At 42.1% G+C, this 20661-nt stretch overlaps 1 protein-coding gene across 1 annotated transcript in view; it reads right to left on the reverse strand.

Moving 5' to 3' along the window:
* LRRK1 (leucine rich repeat kinase 1) overlaps window positions 1–20661 on the reverse strand; it is a 116916-nt gene that overhangs the window by 46040 nt on the left and 50215 nt on the right. Inside the window, exons 5-8 of the mRNA XM_082842366.1 lie at window positions 20309–20457; window positions 1873–2099; window positions 670–797; window positions 415–578 (exon numbers count right to left, since the gene is read on the reverse strand). Of these exons, the coding sequence (XP_082698492.1) occupies window positions 415–578; window positions 670–797; window positions 1873–2099; window positions 20309–20457 (668 nt within the window). The remainder of the gene's footprint in view (window positions 1–414; window positions 579–669; window positions 798–1872; window positions 2100–20308; window positions 20458–20661) is intronic.

A 20661-nucleotide genomic window follows, 5' to 3' on the forward strand; every position in this document is an offset into this window, starting at 1 on the left:
CCATCTGTTTTAACAAGCAAACTTCCCAAGAGAAAATACCATGATTTAATGGGCAGCACTATGGATGCAGACTATTCTTCTCTTCTTTATTCTTATTTTACAGCTGTCCTAAAGGAATGACCCCACCTTTTGGACAGAACTCATCCTGGGCCAGAAGTTCAGGCTGTAGCTGTGGAAAGTCCTGTGGGTGTTACGGTGCGAATCTCAAACCCAGAGCCAGGTGCGCTGGCTCTCGGGTGAGTTACCTGCCTGAGACCCTCAGCTGCTGGATGCTGAGTAACATGTTTGTCTATAACACAGGACACCACTGCGTGGCTGCCAAGGGGACGCGGTATGCACCGCACCCACAGCTCTGTGAGGCTGGCATGGATGTGGACTGACAGCTCCTTTCATGATTTTCGGCAAGTTACTAACCAAAGGGCAGGCCCAGGCATTTGGAAACACCTTCACGTTATTTCTGGAGACATTCAGACAATTGAGTGACTTGAAAGAATGAAGGAAAAGTGCAGGGAGTTCTGTCAATTTATTGTCAGAAATATCGAGTTCCTGTAGCTTCCGCAAACCAATCCAGTTCGTGGCTAGGGGAAAATAAAAGAGGATGAATTGTAAAAACAGCCCAATCAAGAAGAAAATGACAAAGTAAGTCAGGTTATTGATGCTAAAACATACCATTTTCTTCTTCAAACAATTTTTCCAAATAATTTTTTGAAGCTGTCAGTTTTTGAAGTTTTGAGAGATGCAGGAATCCCGGTGGGAGGTGGGACAACTTGTTGCTGGAAATATCAATTTCGAGTAGCCTGTAGTTGGGGGAGAAGGAAGTCAAGGCATCAGAAGAAAGAGGTAAAGCATCACGGGTACATATTTCTCTGTAAACATGTTTCTTTTTCTCCTTGCACAAGGATAAAGAATGTGCATTGAAATACAGCAATATGATTTTTATTCATTGCATTACTGTCACTATGTCATGTGTAGACAAAGAAAACCAAATCTCTCTTTGGTGGATCCTGGTCTCATTGACCAATAGGGATGTAACCTTTCTCACATATGTGATAACAGAACAAGCTGGTGCCCTGGAAGTTACTGGAAGTCCAGAGAGCACTGCTTTTAACCTTTTGGACCCTCAAGTCTGTCCAGGTTAAAGACCCCCACTCCGTGGCACTTGTTTAATTTTTTGTTCAGGCTTCTTTCCCATGAGTTACTGCTGACCCTAAGCTCTTTCCAACATTCTTTTTTACTTAACTTAGAGCCTTAGCTTTTGAAATCAGCTCAAATCCCATATGGAATGAGGCCTTGCAGGTATGATTATCAATACATCAGTGAAGGTAAGGTCTTTCCTCTCCCCATGCAGCCTCAGCAGGAGGCTTGGGCCTCTTCCCAAGGCCTCCCAGAAAAGGAGACAGGAGCTGCCTACACCATCAGGCTGCTGCCAGAGTCCTGGGAAGTTAACTGTTTCTCTGAGGCCCTGCCCACTTTCCTTGGGAGGTGGACAAAAAGCTGGGTTGTCTGGGTGCCACTGTTTCCACCAGCCCCTTTCCTCTGACTCCTGTGTGCAGGAACAAGACTGGGCACCTCGGACAAGCAGGCCTGCGTGGCTGCCAGCGAGTGGTGGAAACGTGGGCCAGACAAGCCACCCTACTAGACAGATCTTTCTGCATTCACGTGGAAAGGAGGTGGGACCTTGTGCCCAAGAGCTTGCATAATGGCAGGCAGAACTTCCTTCTCTTATTTTAGCTGAAAATCTGTTTTCAAAAGCAACAACTACGATCAGGGAGCATGACTGCAGGAAGAGGACAGTGCAGGAGGAGGGTGGTGGTGGCAGCCGGGGCTCAGATGGCCAGGGCTCACCCCAGGGGCTGCAGGGCAGGAGCCCACCTGGAACAGATGATTTCGTCTGATGACTTCACGCTGGGCAGCTCCCCCAGGTGGTTGTCTGAGAGATTCAGCTTCCGGAGGTTGATGAGTCCCCAGGGGATGATGGAGGGGAGGGATGCCAGGCAGTTGGCAGAAAGGTCCAGCTCCGTGATCTGGCAGGAGATGTCAATGAGCCAGTCCAGATCCACCCAGGGCAGCTTGAGGTGGGACCATTTCACACGAAGAGCCTGGATATTGGAGCAAGGGGAAAGCACACACCAGCGATGAGCCCAGGGCTCGTGCAGACTTGAAATAAAGCAATGATTTATTCAAGTGTGAATCTGTCTGTTCATCTCAGCAGAGTCCCGAGAGGTTGGGACCACGTTGCCCCTGAGAAGGTACTTAAGCCCTCCTGCACCTACAACCTGAAGGTAATCTCTGCACAGCTACAGCTACTCACTCTCCAGCCTCTAGAGGGAGCATGTGGGCTTAGCATCACCTCTTAGAGCGCTATCACCCTCGGGGGGAAACACAACAGGAATGGCCCCTGCTCTGTACAGAGGAGCCCACCCAAGCTTGGAGCAGCCTCCCCAGACTGCAGAAGAAGGCTTAGACCCAAACCTGGGTCTTCTCACTTCCCTTCACGGCACTCTTCCCTGTGATTAGAGCAGTTGCCGCCTGCAGCTGCTTACACCACGCTGGGTGCTTTGTGGATGAGCTGCTTCCAGAGTGAGAGACTGAACATACAGACAATGGCCAGACCATATATAAAAAAGAGAACTTTGACCCACAACCTGCAGCAACCTACCAGGAAACTAACCCCCTTATCTATAATAAAGAGTCCAGGAAGCCAAACTTGCCAGAAGCCATACTGCAATGTCTAGTAACAATCCAGGAAGCTAAACAATAACTTCTGTAACAACTGGCCCCAAATGTCCAGGACTTGATTGATAAGTGACAACTTCCCTAATTTTGTCCCTGCTTCCAACTTAGACTAACCAGGGAAAGGCAAATATTCCCCCGAACCCATCATGTAGGACGCCCCCCCTTCTAGTTAGCTGCCTCCAGCTTCCCCGTCAACAGCCTCTAGTCAGGGCACACCTGAAGCCTTCCCTTTATCCACCATAAAGCTTCCCCACTCCTCTGACAAAATGCAAGTGACAGTGGCTGACTCACTTGCCACCAAAAGCTCTGAATAAATCTCCTTTGATTTTCTCATTTGATTGGGTCAGAAAGGCCAGCAGTTTTCTGGCATATGGTGGTAAAAGAGATCTGGTTAAATGTGTATGAGCAGGGCTTTCTCTTTCTTCTTGATCATCAAAGAATTTAGGGCTCAGTGAGGTTTCTGGGGAAAGGAAATTGGCTTTTTGGCTTGTTTCTCTAAAGCAGCTGGAAATCCGTATCAGAAAATTAGAGAAACAAAGATTAGTTCTTCACTAATGGGAAAAGGTAACAACTGGAAAAGACACCAGAAACATGGCGTGAGTTTGCTTTCAAAATTGGCAGCAGCAGACAGACTTCCTTATCTGGCCACAAGGTGGCGATATGTGCCTTATCTTTGTCGCCCCCTTAGCTAACTTGCCAGGATTGGAAAGGCTGGGTCTACTAACACCCTCTAAAAGCTCTGGTCTTCGAACCAAGTAGATGAGGCTCTGTCTCTGTCTGCCTGTCTCTCTCTCCATTCACCTGGATGAAGAGAGACAGTCGATGGTATACTGGATTTTGGGTCAAGAGAATGGAGCTTTAGTCTCAGTTTTTTGTTCTGTTTTGTTTTTTGGGTTTATTTTAGACTTGACATTTAGGCCTGTTTTTGTTGTCATTATTGTTTTCCCCCATAATTTTCTATTTTGAAAAATTTCAGAACTGCAGAGAAGTTGAACTAGGACACACGATTACCCATTCATACACCCTGCACTGTAGACTCACCAATTGTTAATATGTTGCCACATCTGCTTTCTCTTCTTTTTCTCTACACACACATACAAGCACACACACTTTTCATTTATCTGCTGAGTCATCTGAAAGTAAATTATAGCTATCATGGCACTTTACACCAACATGTATCTCTGAAGAACAAGAATATTTTCCTACGTGACAACCATATATTTATCATTTTCAAGAAATGAAATCAATACATTATCAAATCCACAATCCATGTTCAAATATTCCCAAATACCCCAGAAATGTCTTTTATAACTATTTTGTATCTTGATCCAGGATTCCATCAAGAATCACACATTGCATTTAGTTGACATGTCTCTATTTTCTTTAATCTAGAAGAATCCTCATGCCTTTTAATGTCTTTTCCAACTTTGGCAGTGTAAGTTTTCAAGTCATTCTAGTTGTCTTCTAGAATATTCCATAATCTGAATTTACTGAGTTGTTTCCTAATGTTTAGATTCAAGTTTAGCATTTTTGGCAAAAATCTCAGACAATGTTGAGTCCTACCAATTGAACTCCACCAGAGGGCACCTGATGTCAGGTTATTTCACTAATGGTCTGATCCCTTGGGTTAAGTTCCATTTTACTCTTTGTGATTAATCAGCAATCTGTGGGGTGATATTCTGAGACTATCTGTGAATATTTTATGTTCCTACATCAGTTTACCCAATGATTTCAGCATCCATTGTTGATCAGGGCCTTACTCACTTAGTACATTGGTGGTTACAAGGTGGTAATTTTTCTAAAACTTCCATTCTGTCTACATTTGTTACGTGTCATTCTTCTGTACAGAAGTATGTCCCTCCCCACCTGTTTAAATATTACTATGGACTCACAGATCCTTTTTAAATTCAAAGTATTATAATTCATTATTATCATTATTTCTTCCAATGCTCAGGTAGTCCCCAGTTTGACCACTGGGAGTCCCATCAAGGGGACTCATGTGTTCCTCTGACATATCCCTATCAGTTTTGGGCACTCCCTTACTTCCTGATAAAATAAGATGTTCAAGTTTCCTCTGGTCCTTTCCAAGTACCATCCCTGATTCCCTTTAACAGAAAATGGTATTTAGAAACCAAGATCTAGGTGTTGGGTTTGCTCATTGCTATTGGGTTGTCACTGATTCTTGGCCCATTGATCCAACACAACCCTATATTTAACATGAGTGCATTCTGATGCCTCCAACTTGAATCCAGTCACATCGGCTTCTTCCTAATCTTTCCATAAAAATTCATAGTTGTGTCACCCTTCACCTTATTATTGTTGGTTTTAATCTGCTAAATGATCAGCTTGGACCAGATGGTATCTAGGTCACTTCTGGACCCAGGATTCTTTCTGGCTTATACTCTTGAGAAGGACAATGGCTTCCCACAGAGAGCCTTGGAGTAATCATGACAGCCAATCTAGGAGCCATGCCAGTCTTTGCGATGCCAAGTCAAAGAAGGCTCTCTAAGGGTCTGGCTGCCTCCCTTTCCTGGGTTCTCAAAGACACATCCAGGCCCCAGGTCCAGGGCCAGACAGCTGAACATAAATCCAAGGTGTCCAGATTGCAGTCTAACTTTCTCTACTCACCCTGTGTGGCCATTCTGGTCATTCAATATCAAATAGTTTGGACCTGAACTGAAATGGCAGTCAAAGGCAAGATGAAAAGGAGGCTGGTTTTGGTTTTAAATAACAAACCTTAGGTGTCTATAAATAAAACTCTCTAAGGGCCATCAAAAATAAATAAAACAACAGGAAAGATTCAGGTTGTTATTGTGACGTAAACTAGTTGCAGCACATCTTTGGAGGATCAGCTGAGATGTTCTGTCCTGACAATGGCAATCTTCCTCCTGCATTTCCTTCTTGTCCTCTGACCCTGGACCTGCAGCCTAGAACTACATAAGGAGCAGAGGCTCAGCCTTGGGAGACTGGAGCCCTGTGTTTGCTTAACTAACCCCATGTGGGGCCTTGGGCCAGTCGAGGTGGAGGTGGGTACTTTCACAGGCGCTATCAGGCTCAACTCCCCTTATAGGAACCTGCCTGCAGATTCCGTGCTGCACTAAGTCAGCCCAAGGGTCATCTCTGTCTCCACTGCCCCAGCAGGCAGTGTGGCCATCCAGAACCCGACTGCATGCATGTCCAGTGCTGCACCTTGTCTGACTGCGTGTGAAGCTCAGCACTGTGCCTAGCATGCAGCAGGCACTCAGTAAATGTTTGTGTGCTGAAAAGAATCAAGCCACTGGGACCAGCAATCCATCTATTAACACCTCTAACCAGAACGATCACCCTAAAATACCAAGGTCTACTCAAACCCCTCAGCCTTCCTGCACCCCAGCCCGCCTGCAGCAGAACACCTGAACTCCCTCCCCAGAAAGCCCCACACCTCCACAATCTGCCCCAATCACTTCCCAAATTTCTGTCTCACTGTCTCCTCCACGACCTCTGCCCACCCTCTGTGCTCCTGTTGGCAGATGGCTGGTAGGGTTAATAATTTGTTCTAGGTAGAAGAAACTGGGGAATGGGCCTACTCCTAGAGCAGAGGATTCAAGACCAAAGGGAAATTGCCAACTAAAGTACAGAAACTGCCTGTCATAAATGACCCATAGGGTTCAGAAAGTGGACTGGAATTCATAGGAAGGCTGTGGGGGCCTGACAGTGAGCTTACTGTCAGTACCTGACTGGCCAATGTGCCAAAGGGCTGCCAGGGTGCTCTGGGGCTGCAGGAGACACAAGGTTGGTGGGACTGGAGCTAAGAGAGTTTTGCAAGTTTTCACCAGAGAGCTGGTCTCCTTTTGATCCTGGGTGTCATGAGGTCACTCAGGGATCCCAGATTCTGCAGGTGGGCTGGCCTCCGCCTTTGCACTCTGTCCTGCTACCACGACAAAGGCAAAAGGGTGCTCCCTGCTCTGCCTTCTCTTCCCTGGAGTTCACAGCCCTCTTCCCTCCTATCTAAATCCTACTAATCCTGAAAGCCCTGGGGCAAGGACCACCTTCTTCACACCCAGTAAGTGTCTGCGTTACAGCCCCCAGTTAGGTAACAAGGATGCCATCTTGCTTCACAGTCAGCAGCGTTTACTTGAGCACTGCCAAGTGCAGGCCAGCCTGTCAGGCACTGGGGTTGAAGATACGGATGCTGCAGATGGAACCGGCTCAGGGAGTTTATGTCTCGAAGGGAAGAGCTGTGTGTGTATTGAATGTGCATCTAGTCACCTTTCAAGGACTAACAGTATGTGATGTTGACCAGAAAGCCAGGAAAGAACACCTGCAGGGAAGCCTCCTGTGCTTCTTTGGGAGGTACTATTTATCAGAAGTAAATCATCAATAACAAGAGAGTGGCTGTGTGTGGCACTGAATTCTCTAGACATGAGGAAGAGGAGGAAGCAGATGCTGCCAGTTCCTAAAACTGAGCTCTTTCTAGGTCTTACATCCACCAGAGTTTCTGCAGTGTTGAAATTTGTCAAACTCAAGCCCAGGGAGAGGTAGCAAAAAGCAAGAAGTCAGAAAACATGATGACACACTCAGAATTCAGACATGTTTGTGAAAAGACTTCTGGGCTGGATGGTGGTTAGAAAAACATGTGGGATTTCTACCTGGTCTTGGGTTAGTCTGAAAACTTTCACATATACAAGTTACTTTCCTTTTGGTGCACAAACATTATAGGGTGCACAAGTGTTTCCAAAGTGGCAGAGAGGAAGAAGGAAGGAGAAAGGATGCACAGTACACCTGACATGGAAATGTAGCTGGGAAATGTAGCCCTCATTACTTATTTATGTTTGGTCTGGGCAGGATCACAATAAACCAGGTTCTGAGGTGGTGAAGCCAGCAACTGTATAATTAAATCCATGCACACTGAACTGCAAAATCAAAGACAGCTCACTGTGGAGATCCCCAAAGTTCAACAATGCCATGGTTAAGGCACATCTCTCTGGAGGAAACAGAGAATATGCTCATGCTGGTCCTTAAGCATGAGCCCTTTCAATTTTGGGCCAAACAGAAGGAAGTACTGCTCTCCCAGAAGACACTGTATGATGACTTAAGAAACTTGCTTTCCAAGGCAGTGGTGGTGACCAGGACCAGTTCAAGAAAGACTAGGGCACTTGGCTCATTACAGAAAGTGATGTTTGGGGTTACCTCTACATAAGAAGGTCTCCTTGTTCTGTGATGGAAGCTGTGGTCCAGGAGGGCAATTACCTGCCTTTATATAATGCTGCCTGAAGCTTCCATACAAAAATAACACAGTGAATGAGCCAGTGGACTACAATGACATCTCTCATGCTTTTATGTCAGTGCAACCCTTATGGTTGAAGAATATAATTGTTCATGAAGGGCTGAAATTGACAATGTTTTTAGGCTGGCTTTAACCTTGAGAGATGTGGGGCTGGCAACTGGGCCCTGAGCAGACACAGAGAAGGGTTCTCTGCCCCAATGCTGGGGGAGGGGTGTGCCTCTGCAATTTTGAGAACGCACAAGAGCAAGTTCCAACACTGCCTCCTTACTAGGTCTCTACTGAGCCCACAAAGCAGAATCTGCATCTCTTTTCCCTGTGTTCCCATCTCACTGTCCCTTGAGGGGACAGACGAGAGCTCAATGACAGCACAGCATGATACAAAAAAGGCAGTCAGTAGAATTAGTCTTTCCAGTCAAGACACATGTGTTAAAACGGGGGAGAAATACATAGAATGTTCTAAAATGTATTAATGAACCCTTGGCCTACATAAAACCCAAAACTTTCTTTTTGTGGGTAAACAGATTCCTGGGTGGTGGTTCCTTGCTGAACCAGCCAGGAAGACAAGAGCCACCTTCTGACATGTGAAGGAACATTCAGGGCACCAGACATCCGGAGGAGTGCAAAACCAACAGGTCTAATCTGAAAGGAGCAGACTCACTAAAAGGTCTGAAGAACAAGCCAAAAGAAACTCTAAAAATGAAGGTGCTCAGAGCAGCAGAGCCAGTCACAGAATCTGAAGACACATCCCAGGCCACCTGAGTGATGTCAGTGCTTGTGCAGAAGGGGATCTGTGCACGAATGCCAACAAGTTGGGGTAAATTTCAAGCCTACAAGTGTCTTTCGGGAGCCCAGACTGTCAGAGGAGGCTCTAAGTGAGGTGGAGTCAGCTGGACAGGGGGTCAGCACGCTGGAGACAGCAACTCTGGTCCAGTCTCCCTGTGCTGGTGAGGGCCATGGCAAACGGGGACTATGCCCCACATCCTCGGCCCTGGAGAACCCTCCATGCAAGGCTTCCAAACGCCTACTGCTCAAGTCCCTGCACCCTGGCAGGGATAGGCTCTCAGGAGGGACGGGGCATTGAAAGTGAACGGATGAGAAGGAGCCTGGACCTTGACTGGCCATCTGCCTGTGCACGTGAGGTGGCCACGGTGGGCGAACCAGGCCAAGGGCAATGGAGCAACAGCCATAAGAATGGTGTCATGGGCTGAACTGTGTCCCTGAAAAAGATATGTTGAATCCCTAGTACCTGAGAAAAAGCTTATTTGAGCTTATTTGGAAACAGGGTCTTTATAGAGGTAATCAAGTTAAAATGAGGTCATTAGGGTGGGCCCTCATCCAGTATGACTGGTGTCCTTATGGAAAGGGGAGATTAGACACAGAGGCAGACATGTGCAGAGGGAAGATGATGAGAAGACACGGGGAGGATGGCATGTGGCTGGAGTGATGGGTCTACAAACCAAGGAACACTGAGGACTGCCAGCAGCCACCAGACACTAGGAAGCAGCAGGGAGGGGTCATCCACTGGAACTGTGACAGGGAGCACGGCCCTGCCAACACCCTGATGTCAGATTCCAGCCTCCAGAACTCGAGGCAATACATTCCGGTTATTTTAAGCCAAGCAGTGTTTGGTACTTTGTTATGGTGGCACTGATACAGATGGTAACAAGTCAAATGACAATTGGAGAAGTCAAGACCTGAGAATCCGGAACATTCCATCAACAGAAGCCCACAGATTAAGAAAGGAAATGAAAGAAGCAGAGATTCTTGAAAGTCAGAAGGATGTCTCTTAAGATAAGCAGATTAGAAACATAATAAAAAGGTGGGAAAAGGACAGTAAAACCAGTCATTAATTTAGGGAAAAGCCTGGGAGGACTCTAGGGTGCAAAAGGAGAATTTCGAAAATGACCTGAGAATACTAAAGGGAGTAAGAGAAGGGAGAGGAAAAGAGAAAGGGGAGGACAGCCTTCCTTCTAACTCAGAAGGAAGATAAATTAAATGACTCACTTAAACAACTTAAATTAAATTAAACGACTTAGTGAGAGGAAAAAAATGAAATCAGTTCTGACAAAAGCCTGCCTGCTAAAAATATTATAAATGTCAGAATTAGTAGTGGTTAGCTACCAATATAATTTCAAACAAACAAACAAAAAGGGAAACATAACCAAGGAAGCCAGATCAATGGGAAATGTAAGTACAAAAATAACTTACAAGCAAACCTACAATGGCATTTTAAATAGTCAACACGGAACAGTCTGTTGCCTCCAAGGGCACACTCAAACCTGAACCCTGTAGGGGAATCTTCTGGAAGTTGAGCTGTGATCACATGATAATACCTTCCTGGTGACTCTTTGCAATGCATGCACAGAACTTTTTCAAATGACCCTCACAGTAACCCTGTAAGCACAATTTGCACATAAAGAGCCTCAGTGAGGTGACCTGTTTGAAGGTAACAGAACCAGGATCACGATTCAGGTGCTTAATGTTCTGTCTGGTCCCTTCCTACCAGGCACCATGTTCATTCACATGGCCATGGAATAGCTGACATGATTTCAAAGGCATTAGGAGAGATAACCAAGGTGACTCAATAATGATAAAGACACTTAACCACAACCCCCAAAATACAACTATGCTAAATCTTTGTGTTCCAACACAGGTCAAATTTGTAAAAAACAAACCCATGAAAATTCAAGAAAAATATTAGCAGGATATGATAGGTCAAATATGCAAAAAATGAATGGAGGACACTACAATAAGAATGGGAGATGACCAAATACTAGGGGACAGGAGAACGAATTCTGTTTTCAAATCAGTATGAACTTGCACATAAATTGATTACATTCTGTGTAAGAAGCAAAAATAAAAGGAGAAAAAGGGGGAAAAAGGGCAAGCCTCCTACATATCTTATGCCTGGACAAAGGCAAAGTAAAGGTAGAGACCAATGACGAAAGCAGAATTAAAAGGTGTCCAATTATTTGGCCATTAAAAATGCCCTTTCAAATAATGCTTGGGTAGGAGAGAAAACCAATTCACAGCAGTAGAATATATTTTTAGAACAACAGAAACGTCACAAGTAATGGGGAAAAAACGAACAACTCTGATCACAGTTACAAAAAGGACAAAGTGAAGCATGATAAACTAGCTCTGCCCTGCTTAGAATGGAAAGCTAAAAGAAAGCAGGGAAATGAAAACAAAATTAGACTAAAAATAGAAAAACCAAAATGAAGTAAAAACAAGGAAGTTGGTAAATAAAACCAATTCTAGAGTTGTTGGAAAATAATAAAATTGATAATCAATTGACTAAAAATAAAAGTACCTTAATAATCTAAGAATGAAAATGACAATCTAACAACGGCTGAAAAACAATGTTTAAGTTGTGGGAGATGTCCTCAGCCAGAGCTAACAAACCAAATAATGATGTTGAAATGCAAAATTTAATTCCAAAATAAAAAATTCTCAAAGTGACACAATAAGAGAAAAAACAAAATAATGTATATGAGACAAACAAATAAGGAAACTAAAGAATCACTCTCCAAAGGCTCCTAATTCAATAATTCTTTTTCAATCCAATCTTCAAAGAACAAATAGTCTCTGTGTTACATACATGGTTACTTAACAGAAGACTCACTTTATTTTATGAGTAAAACCAATTACTTTGCAAGAGCCATTAAAATTCTAGCCAACTGCATGTAAACACATGGATGCAAAAACTGTAACAAAATCTTCTCTAATGGAAATCAACAAGTGAACTCAAAGGTTTCAGTTCTGCAACCAAGGAGGATCTATACCAAGAAAATAGCACTGTTGGTAGTAACTTATGGAAAACCATCAGCACATTTTGTTAAAGAAAAGTGGCCCTCTTTTAATCATCTGAATGCCAAAGCATAGTTAATAAAATTTATCACTTTTTCTTTGCTAAAATTCTTAAAAATAGATAAACAATGTTTGTTTTAAATCAACATTGTGCTTTTTTCCATGTAGTATTTCAGTCATTCTTTTGAAAAATAGGAAACTTACCAAAAAAATCTCCCTTCCAACTCAAGAATTTTGCCAATAGCAATATGCAAGAGAGAGAAAAAAACAAGAAATAAAAATACTATCTCTGCAGTTACTAAGCTATTCAACTTACTGTTGAGAGAACCCTGTTTCCTCAACTTTTAAATAAAGACAAAAATTTCTACCTCACAGACTTGTATAGAAGATTAAAGTAGAATATTTGGCAAAGTACTTTGTTAGCCATGAAGTCCTATGTAAATGGAAGTTTACTACATATATAAAATTTTATCCATCCATCTATTCACCTATTCATCCATGCATCCATCCAGGTATCCATCCATCTGTCCACCCACCCACCCATTTTCCATCCATCCATCCATCCATCCATCCATCCATCCATCCATCCATCCATCCAAGCAACCAACTGCTCATCCTGTTCCAGGCCCTACAATGAGGGGCAAACACAGGGTGAGCAAAGCTGGACAAATCCCTGCTTTCGCAAAGCTTCCAGTCAAATGGGGGAATTGACATTAAACAAGAATGTCACCAGAACAGACAAGCCCAAACTTTGTTAAGTGCTCTGAATAAAACGGCAGGAAGCTCTAAGAGATGGAAGGGGGGATGTGACCTGGCCTGTGGGCTGGGGCAGGCTTTCCTGCGGACGTGGCGTATGGCTGAGGTGTGGAGGTAGTGCTGGTGTCCAGGAGCAGCGCTGTGCTGAGCATGAGGAGACAGGCACGCTTGTCCCTGTTGTGTGGTGTCCACCCTGTGGGTAATCATGGCCAGTAGAGTTCCCCCTGCTGCTGGACATTTGGGTTTTGTCCTCCTAGTTTCTCTTATAGATAGCAGTGCTTTGAGCAGTACAGTTGTGGCAATTACGTTTTTTTTTCTTTTGAGTTACATCCTAGAGGTATCTTTCAGAAAGGAAATACCAAATTCAGAGCTGTTCTCTGGGAGAAAAGAGTTTTATAGCTTTTGTCACATGACGCCAATTACTTTCCACACATACGGAACCAATTTATAGTGCCAGCAGCAAGGCTTTGGTGTCCCTTTCTCTTTGACGCTGCCAAGTGCCTAACTCAGCATTTATATTTATTTTTGCGAGTTTAATAGGTATGTGATGGTACTTTCAAGTCATTTTAATTTGAATTTCTGTAATTGCCAATAAGATTGTATATGTTTCCATGCCATGAATTACTATCTGTATTTTCTCATGTGTAAATTAACTGTTCGTTTCTCCTAACTTCTTACCCAAGGGCGTTTGTGAGCAATGTGACAGCAAGGGCCGTGGCTCTGGCTTGGGCACTGCTGAGTCCCAAGCAACTAGTAGGTGATATATAAACACTGACTGAATTAAACTCAATTATCAACTGACATATAATTGAGTCAATGGTGTTTTTTGGATTTCAGTTTCTGTCAATTCTTTTTTCTCAAGTATCTGCTAATGTTTTTCTTTTTAAAATTTCTTTAAAAATATAATTTTACTATATTAGTATACTATAGTAAAATTATATTTTACTATAAATAAGTTTAATATATATATATCATTTATCTTATTTGTGACTATATGTCTTTATACATCTTCATATATCTTTAAAATTTTGAAATGGAATCATTTTCTTCTATAACTGGAATAAATGTGCTTTTTGAAAGTATATTCTGATGAATTTCCAGTGCTTAACTTTTACCTGTCTGGAATTTATTCATATCATTATGAATGTACTTGTCTATGCTGATATCCAATAATTCCAATGACATTTGATAATGTTTTCTTATTCTGTCCTTATTGTGTTTTCTAGTTTGTCACATAAGTTCAAATAATAGTTTTAGTATTTCTGCATCTCTATGAATCATTTTCTCATTGTAAACTAAATGTAAGTGGTTTGTATAACTGCTGTTTTGTATTATGTTTGATGATCTAGTGGGACAGGCCACCAGGAACACCTACCTGAACGGTTACACAGTGCACCCGCTCAGCTGTTCTACCCTGTGACCCTCACTATCTGCTCTCAAGTTCTAGGAAGCACTCACCATACGGACAACATCACAGTGGTGATGTCTATTCCACAGAGAAAGCGTATGAATGGGGCATGAGAGTGGGGAAAGATTTGGTATTTGGAAACTAGAGAAAACAGTAGGATAATTGACTAAATTTCAGGGCACAGGAAAAGTGGAGCTGGTGGAAGAGGCCCATAATAATAATTCTGAGTTTGATCTCATAATTCTCGAAAGGCAGGTGAAGGCTCTTCCCTTCACACAAGGCAGCAGTGAAAAGGCCGAACCACAGGCAATCAGGCTGCTCCCAGTCTGCCTCTCACCTGCCGGGGCCCTACTGCCCCAGAGACTTACATCTGCTCTGTGAGACAGTACCACCTGCTGTGAGGAGGACGTGAGGAGCTGAGAAGGTGCAAGGTGCAGATGTAGAAATGCTCTGGAAAGTGTAAAATTCTTGAATAAGACTCTTGTACCAAACACTAGGCCTAACCTTGGGCAAGGATGTTCCCCAGAAACCTTAGTGCTCACAATGTCAGTAGCCCTTGGTCAGCTGCTCATGAAGGCCCCAGCAAAGGCTGAGAAACCACACTTGCTGCAGCCTGCCCTTTCTGAGTATCCCATGTATGCAAATCCTCAGACCCACCAGATCACTCTGATGGAGAAGGGCTGCTTCAGCTCCCAGAATGTGCAGCCAGGATGTTTGTGCTTGGGCACCGATACAGGCATCTGAATGGCCAGTCACTAGGAATGTTTAACGTACATCATAAGCCAGAGCTGATCCAAAAATGACAATAGTAGTAGTAGTAGTAGTAGTAGTAATAAGTGATCCTCTCTAGGTTTGCTGCCAGATTTGAAATCATTAGGGACTTGTAAAGAAAATTAATAATTCCCCAACTGTGTAGTTTCAGAATCAATTTCAGCTCTTGTGGACTTACTCCTATACTCAGAACAGCCCAGCGTGCCCTCCAGCCCAGCCCTCTAACTGCTGAATGGGACAAACACCGTGGTTAGTTCAGGCCCTGCTTAGGCCTCTCCTGGCATTTCTGTTTTCCTGCTCCTTCCCGGGTGTGCCAGCATCAAAGTGTTGTTTCTCATGGCAACAAAGCAAACATTGACAGGACAGTCACCAGGAACACAGGCCAACTCATTAAACATTCAGGCAAAGGTCTGGCGGTTTTCCAGAAGGGCACCCATGAGCCAGAGCCAGGAACAGTTTTAGCCAGGTCTGACTTGGCTTTGCTTTTGCTCTTTTAAAAGTGTCCAGACCATGTGGTGTGGGCTCTCAGACTTTCCTTTCCAAACACCATCAAAACCTAACTGAGCAGCCCGCCCGCTGCCAGTGGAAAATCAACGTGGGCTTCTCGGCCATTCCCCGTTTGCCAGCAGAGGCAGGTTCTGGCAGCCTGAGAACTAGGCTGTGCCTGACACAGAGGCGTGGTGAACCTCGACTGGCCGTGGCTTCCACAGAGGCAGCAATTACATTAAAAAATATCAACTAGCTAGTGGGGGAGGCAGAACACAAATACAGAAAAAAAACAAGATGACTGCTTCAGCAAGGTCACTGCCATGAATGCCAGTAGGCAAGGGAGTTTTCAGGCTGTGTACACATGGCAGCAAAGCACCCTTTCAGTGCCTGCCCTTGTCTAATATTTTGAACAAAAAATGCCAGTTCAATTCCACTGCACACCTGGGAAGGTCGAAGCACTTACCTCTGGTTTCTGAGTCATCGTTCCTGACACTGGACCCCTCCGCGCTAACCCCCTCTCTTCTGCTGGCAGCACAGAAGGAAAGTGTTGTCACAGGTTAGAGATCATGGCAGCCAGACACACTGGCTGCACACACTGCACACACTGCACACACTGGCTGCACACACTGCAAGGCCCTTGAGTCTGAAATTCACTTGAATAAAAAAAAAAAATACGACCTGCTTTGGGGAAGCCCAAGGAGTCTTTATGACTCAGACTGCACTGTAATTTCATTTTCTCTTCCAATTCTACCCAAAAGGGCAAAGGAGAAGAAAAGCAACATTGTCTTTTCTTTGTCTTCTCCTTTGCAGAATGCAATAATCACTTCCATGCTCTATCCCTATCTTGGCAAATTAGCAGGAGTTACCCGTAGAAAAGATCACAGACACAGATGTCAACCATTTCTGCTTTTAACCTTAAGCCAAGAAAATGCAAGTCACTGGGTACACATTAGAATCATCTGGGGAGTTTTTAAAACTACTGATTTGGGTCCCATCCCAGAGATTCAGATTTAGTTAGTGTACGGTATGGCCTGTGCATCAGGATTTTTAAAAAGCCCCCAGGAATTCCAATTACAGAAAAGTGTGAGAACCACTGATCTACATGAAAGACCTGGGAGGTACAGTTCAGGAATCATGAAATGAGAAAATCCCCAAGTTAAGAAGGCTCAGATTCTGGTCTGAGTATCACTGTTTAATATTTTCTGTTCTTGGACAAGTAACAGAATATCTCTAAACCTCAATACTTTCATCTGGTAAACAGATTATTATTTCTTGCAATTCTTACTGAAGTGTTGTATGGATCAAATATGAAAAGAAAGTGCTGGGAAAAACACTGAACACTACACACATGTAAGGGTTAGATGATCACTATTTATTTCCTTTTGCAACATGAAGCTGATGTTTAATGTTTATTGAGCTCTTATTATGTTCCAGGCCTTGTGCTAAGTGCACACCTGGCCTCCAAGGTAGATACAATGATTAACTCTGTTTATAACTGAGACCAGCCAAGGCACAGACAGCTAACAAGTTATGGAAAATAGAATATCAGTGTTCTCTAGAAACTAGGAAACCAGCAATGATAAGAAAAAAGGAAATAGCAATACATATAATCAAAAAGATGGGAGGAATAAACCAATATGACAGGTCCCACACAAATGTGCGTTGGGTGGGTTCCTCTTTCAAAAGACACAGTCTCGGATGGGATTAAAAACTCAATACTGTTTACAAAAAATACACCTAAGACAAAATAAAAACTGAAAATAAAGGCTGGGGAAACTTAAACAAGGTTGATGCAAAGAAAAAAGAGCAGTGTGGCCATGTGAAGAGCAGACAAACCCAATTTTAAGGATAGAAGCATCGACAGGATTAAGGCAGATATTTGATATAATGAAATATGTTAAAATGGGTCATAAAGCCATAAACCAGGTGTATGAAGCAAAAACTTCTAGAATTATATGAAGAACTAGATAAAAATCAGTAGATGAGGAAACCAAGCCCCAGAGATGTAAGTAACCAGATGGAGGTCCTAGAGCAGTGAAGCCTGGAGCCCAGATTAGAGCCAGGAAGTCTCCTGCCAGAGCCTCACCTTGATCACAACACCATCAACCAAACACTCAGAGAAGATATCAAGAAGGTTTCAGTACCGATAAAAGCCAAAATGAATGAAGGAACAAACAAAATAAATCGTAAAAAAATAAAGAAAATCTAGGTCCTTGGTAGGACCACTAGAATATATAAATCCCTGGCTGGTCTGATTAAATTCAAAAGAGAAAAAGTAAAACTGTTCAACAGCATAAATGGGAATATAATAACTACTAATATAGAAGAAAAGAATTACCAAAAAAGGTAAATGTAACACACTATGATGGCAAATTAAAAAATCTAAAGGAAATGGATGATTTTCTACCAAAATATAACCTCCTGAACTGCACATAAGCAAAAGCAGACAACCTGAACTGATCAATGACTTCAAAAGAAGTCCCAAAACAAAGACCTGCTTTATCTAATCAATCTTTAACAATAAATAATTCCTATGAAACTTCTCCAGATTGTAATAAAATGGGAAGTTCCCTAAGTCATTCTGTAAAGCTAACATAGTCTTATACCAAAATCTCATAAAGATAATAAAAATAGAAAATTATAGATCAATTCACCTATACAGATGCAAAAACTGTAAATAAAATATCAATAGGTCAAATCCAGCCATAAAAACACCAATTAGCATTATTACAAGATTTCAATATTGGGTCAATATCTATCATCATCATTCATTACATAAACAAATTAAAGTAGAAAAGCTCTGTGAATATATCCATAGTTGCTAAAAAGAGATCCAACAAAATTCAGCAACATTTCCTAATAAAAATCCTAAGCAAAAAGGAATACATGGAAACTACCTAAATATAACAAGTCTATTTACCAAAAATCTACAGTAAATGACCATAAACTGCTGATGCCAAGACATTTAAAAACAGGAAGAGAGATACATCTGCTCTTTTCAGATGATTCAACTTTTGACATTTCTGCTGATAATCAGTAAGCCATGAAATAAAGTAAGTTAAATAAATATTAGAAAAGACAAGCCAAACCTGCTTTAAATTTGCAGATGACTTGACAATATACCTAAAAGTTTCAAGGAACTCCTCTAAAAACTAGAATTAGTAAGACAAGTTGGTAAGGGGACTGGGTAAAACAAATAAATAAACAGAAGAGCTTTCCTTCATACCAGCAACATTAGGCTGGAAATGGATAAGAATTATATATATTCCATTCAAACAGTGGCAAAAACAATAATAAATGAACAAAATAGGTTCAGGAAATCTTTATGAGGAAAACTATAAAATCCCATCAAAGAACATAAACGCAGCACAAATTGCCATGGGAGTCACCATGGGAAATGCACAAAATGGAAAAACGAATGTCTGATAACAGTCAAGATATTTTTGAAAAAAGCAAATAAGGAGTAGAAAACTTGCATTAACAGGTTGTAATGTTTAAATGAAATGCCTATAATCAACACAGTATAGCATTTGAACAGAAACAGATTAATAGGCCAGTGGACCAGTGCAGAGAATCCCAAAATGTATACAGGCATATATGGGGGAAATGGCATTAGTGACATTTCAATTCAGAGGGAAAATCAAAGTTTATTTTAAAAATTGTGCTGGAATAACTGATCATCCACCTAGAAGAGAGGAATCCTAGATTCCCTCCCTCAAACCACATATACAAATAAATACAAGAAAAATTAAAGCTTAAAATATAAAAAATAAAAGAGTAAAAATAGTATAAAAGACTCTAGGAGAATATTTATATAAAATCGAGGGTGAAATGACTTTCTTATATAACCCAAATGCCATAAAGGAAAAAACAAACATATTTGATTATATATTCTTATATCTTTGTTATCTCAAAAGATAACAGACGGAAGACAAATAATGGATTGGGAAAAATATTGGCAACATGTATGATAAACAAAGGCTTAAAATCTCTAACATACAAAAAGACTCTCCAAAATGAGAAGGAAAAGGTGAGTAATCCTTGAGAAAAATAATCAACAAACTGTAACAGGCAACTCACATAAAGGGAAATGCAAATAACTGATGATGATATGAAAAGATGCTCAATATTATTAAGAATAGAAATGTGGGCATTAAAACATGGAGATTCCATTTTTACCCACCAGAGTGATGAAAATTAAAAGGCTCCTGGACATCTAGTGCTGGACAAAGTATGGGGATAGATATCCCCATGTAAAGCTGGTGAAAGTGTGAAACCAGAAATAATCCAGATGTCCACCAACAGGAAAAGGGCTGAGTCAACTAAGCTACATTCACTCTAGATTTAAGGCGTGTATTTAAAAGAATGAGATGTAGCCACATTGACTGATCAAAAGGGGGAGTCGGTGACAGAGCGCTAAATTTAAAAAGTCAAGTTGAAGATAATGTAAACAATGCAATATTATTTTTGTTATTAAAATGGTAAACTAACTAGAACTAATTCCTGTATGTGTTTTTTCCCAGTTTTATTGAGCAATAATTGACATACGACATTGTATAAGCTAAGATGTATGACCTGTTGATTTGATACATTTATATACTGCAGAATGATTACCGCCTGTAGCCTTAGCTAACACCTGTACTATGTCACCTAATTACTATTTCATTTTTGTGGTGAGAACATTTAAGCTTTATTCTCTTGGAAACTTTCACGTATATAATACAGTGCTATTAGCTGTAATCAGTGCTGCACATTAGATCTCTGGAACTTCTAGCTGAAGTGACCAACACTTCGGCTATATGACCAACATCTCCCCATTTGCCCCACCCCCCAGGCGCTGGCAAACCATCTACTCTGTTTCTATGGTTTGCCTTTTTTAGATTCCACATGTAAGTGAAAACATACAGTATTTGTCTTTCTCTGTCTGACTTCTTTCACTCAGCATAATGTCCTCAAATTCCATCCATGTTGTTGCAAATGGAAGGATGTACTTCTTTCTCATGGCTGAAAAATATTCCACTGTATATATACACCACCTCTTCTTTATCCATTCATCCACAGTGACTACTCACCATTTTTCCCGGACAACTGCTAGGCAAGGCACTTGCTTCGACGAAATACTTCCTGAGGAGATATTTGCTGGGGTCAGGACTGTCCAGTAAGATGTAGGAACAGAAAAAGGCCCCATGCCGAAGCAGGAATATGGCAATGTCTTCATTCCCTAAAGGACAGAAAGTGGAGAGCTAAGGGCATTTGGATGCAAGGTGTGTCACAGTTGTCCAAAAGGGCAGACACTCACATGTGAAATAAAAATGAAAAGGGCACTGGTGCTGTTGAACTTCTCTATTACCTCCCTTGACGCTGGAAGGTTCCTGTTAGTGACAGAACTTTTGTGGGGCTTTGCCCTTTGAAGTGCCTCCTAATA

This window comes from Leucopleurus acutus (genome assembly GCF_964270905.1).
Source record: "Leucopleurus acutus genome assembly, chromosome: 1".
Lineage (NCBI taxonomy): Eukaryota > Metazoa > Chordata > Mammalia > Artiodactyla > Delphinidae > Leucopleurus > Leucopleurus acutus.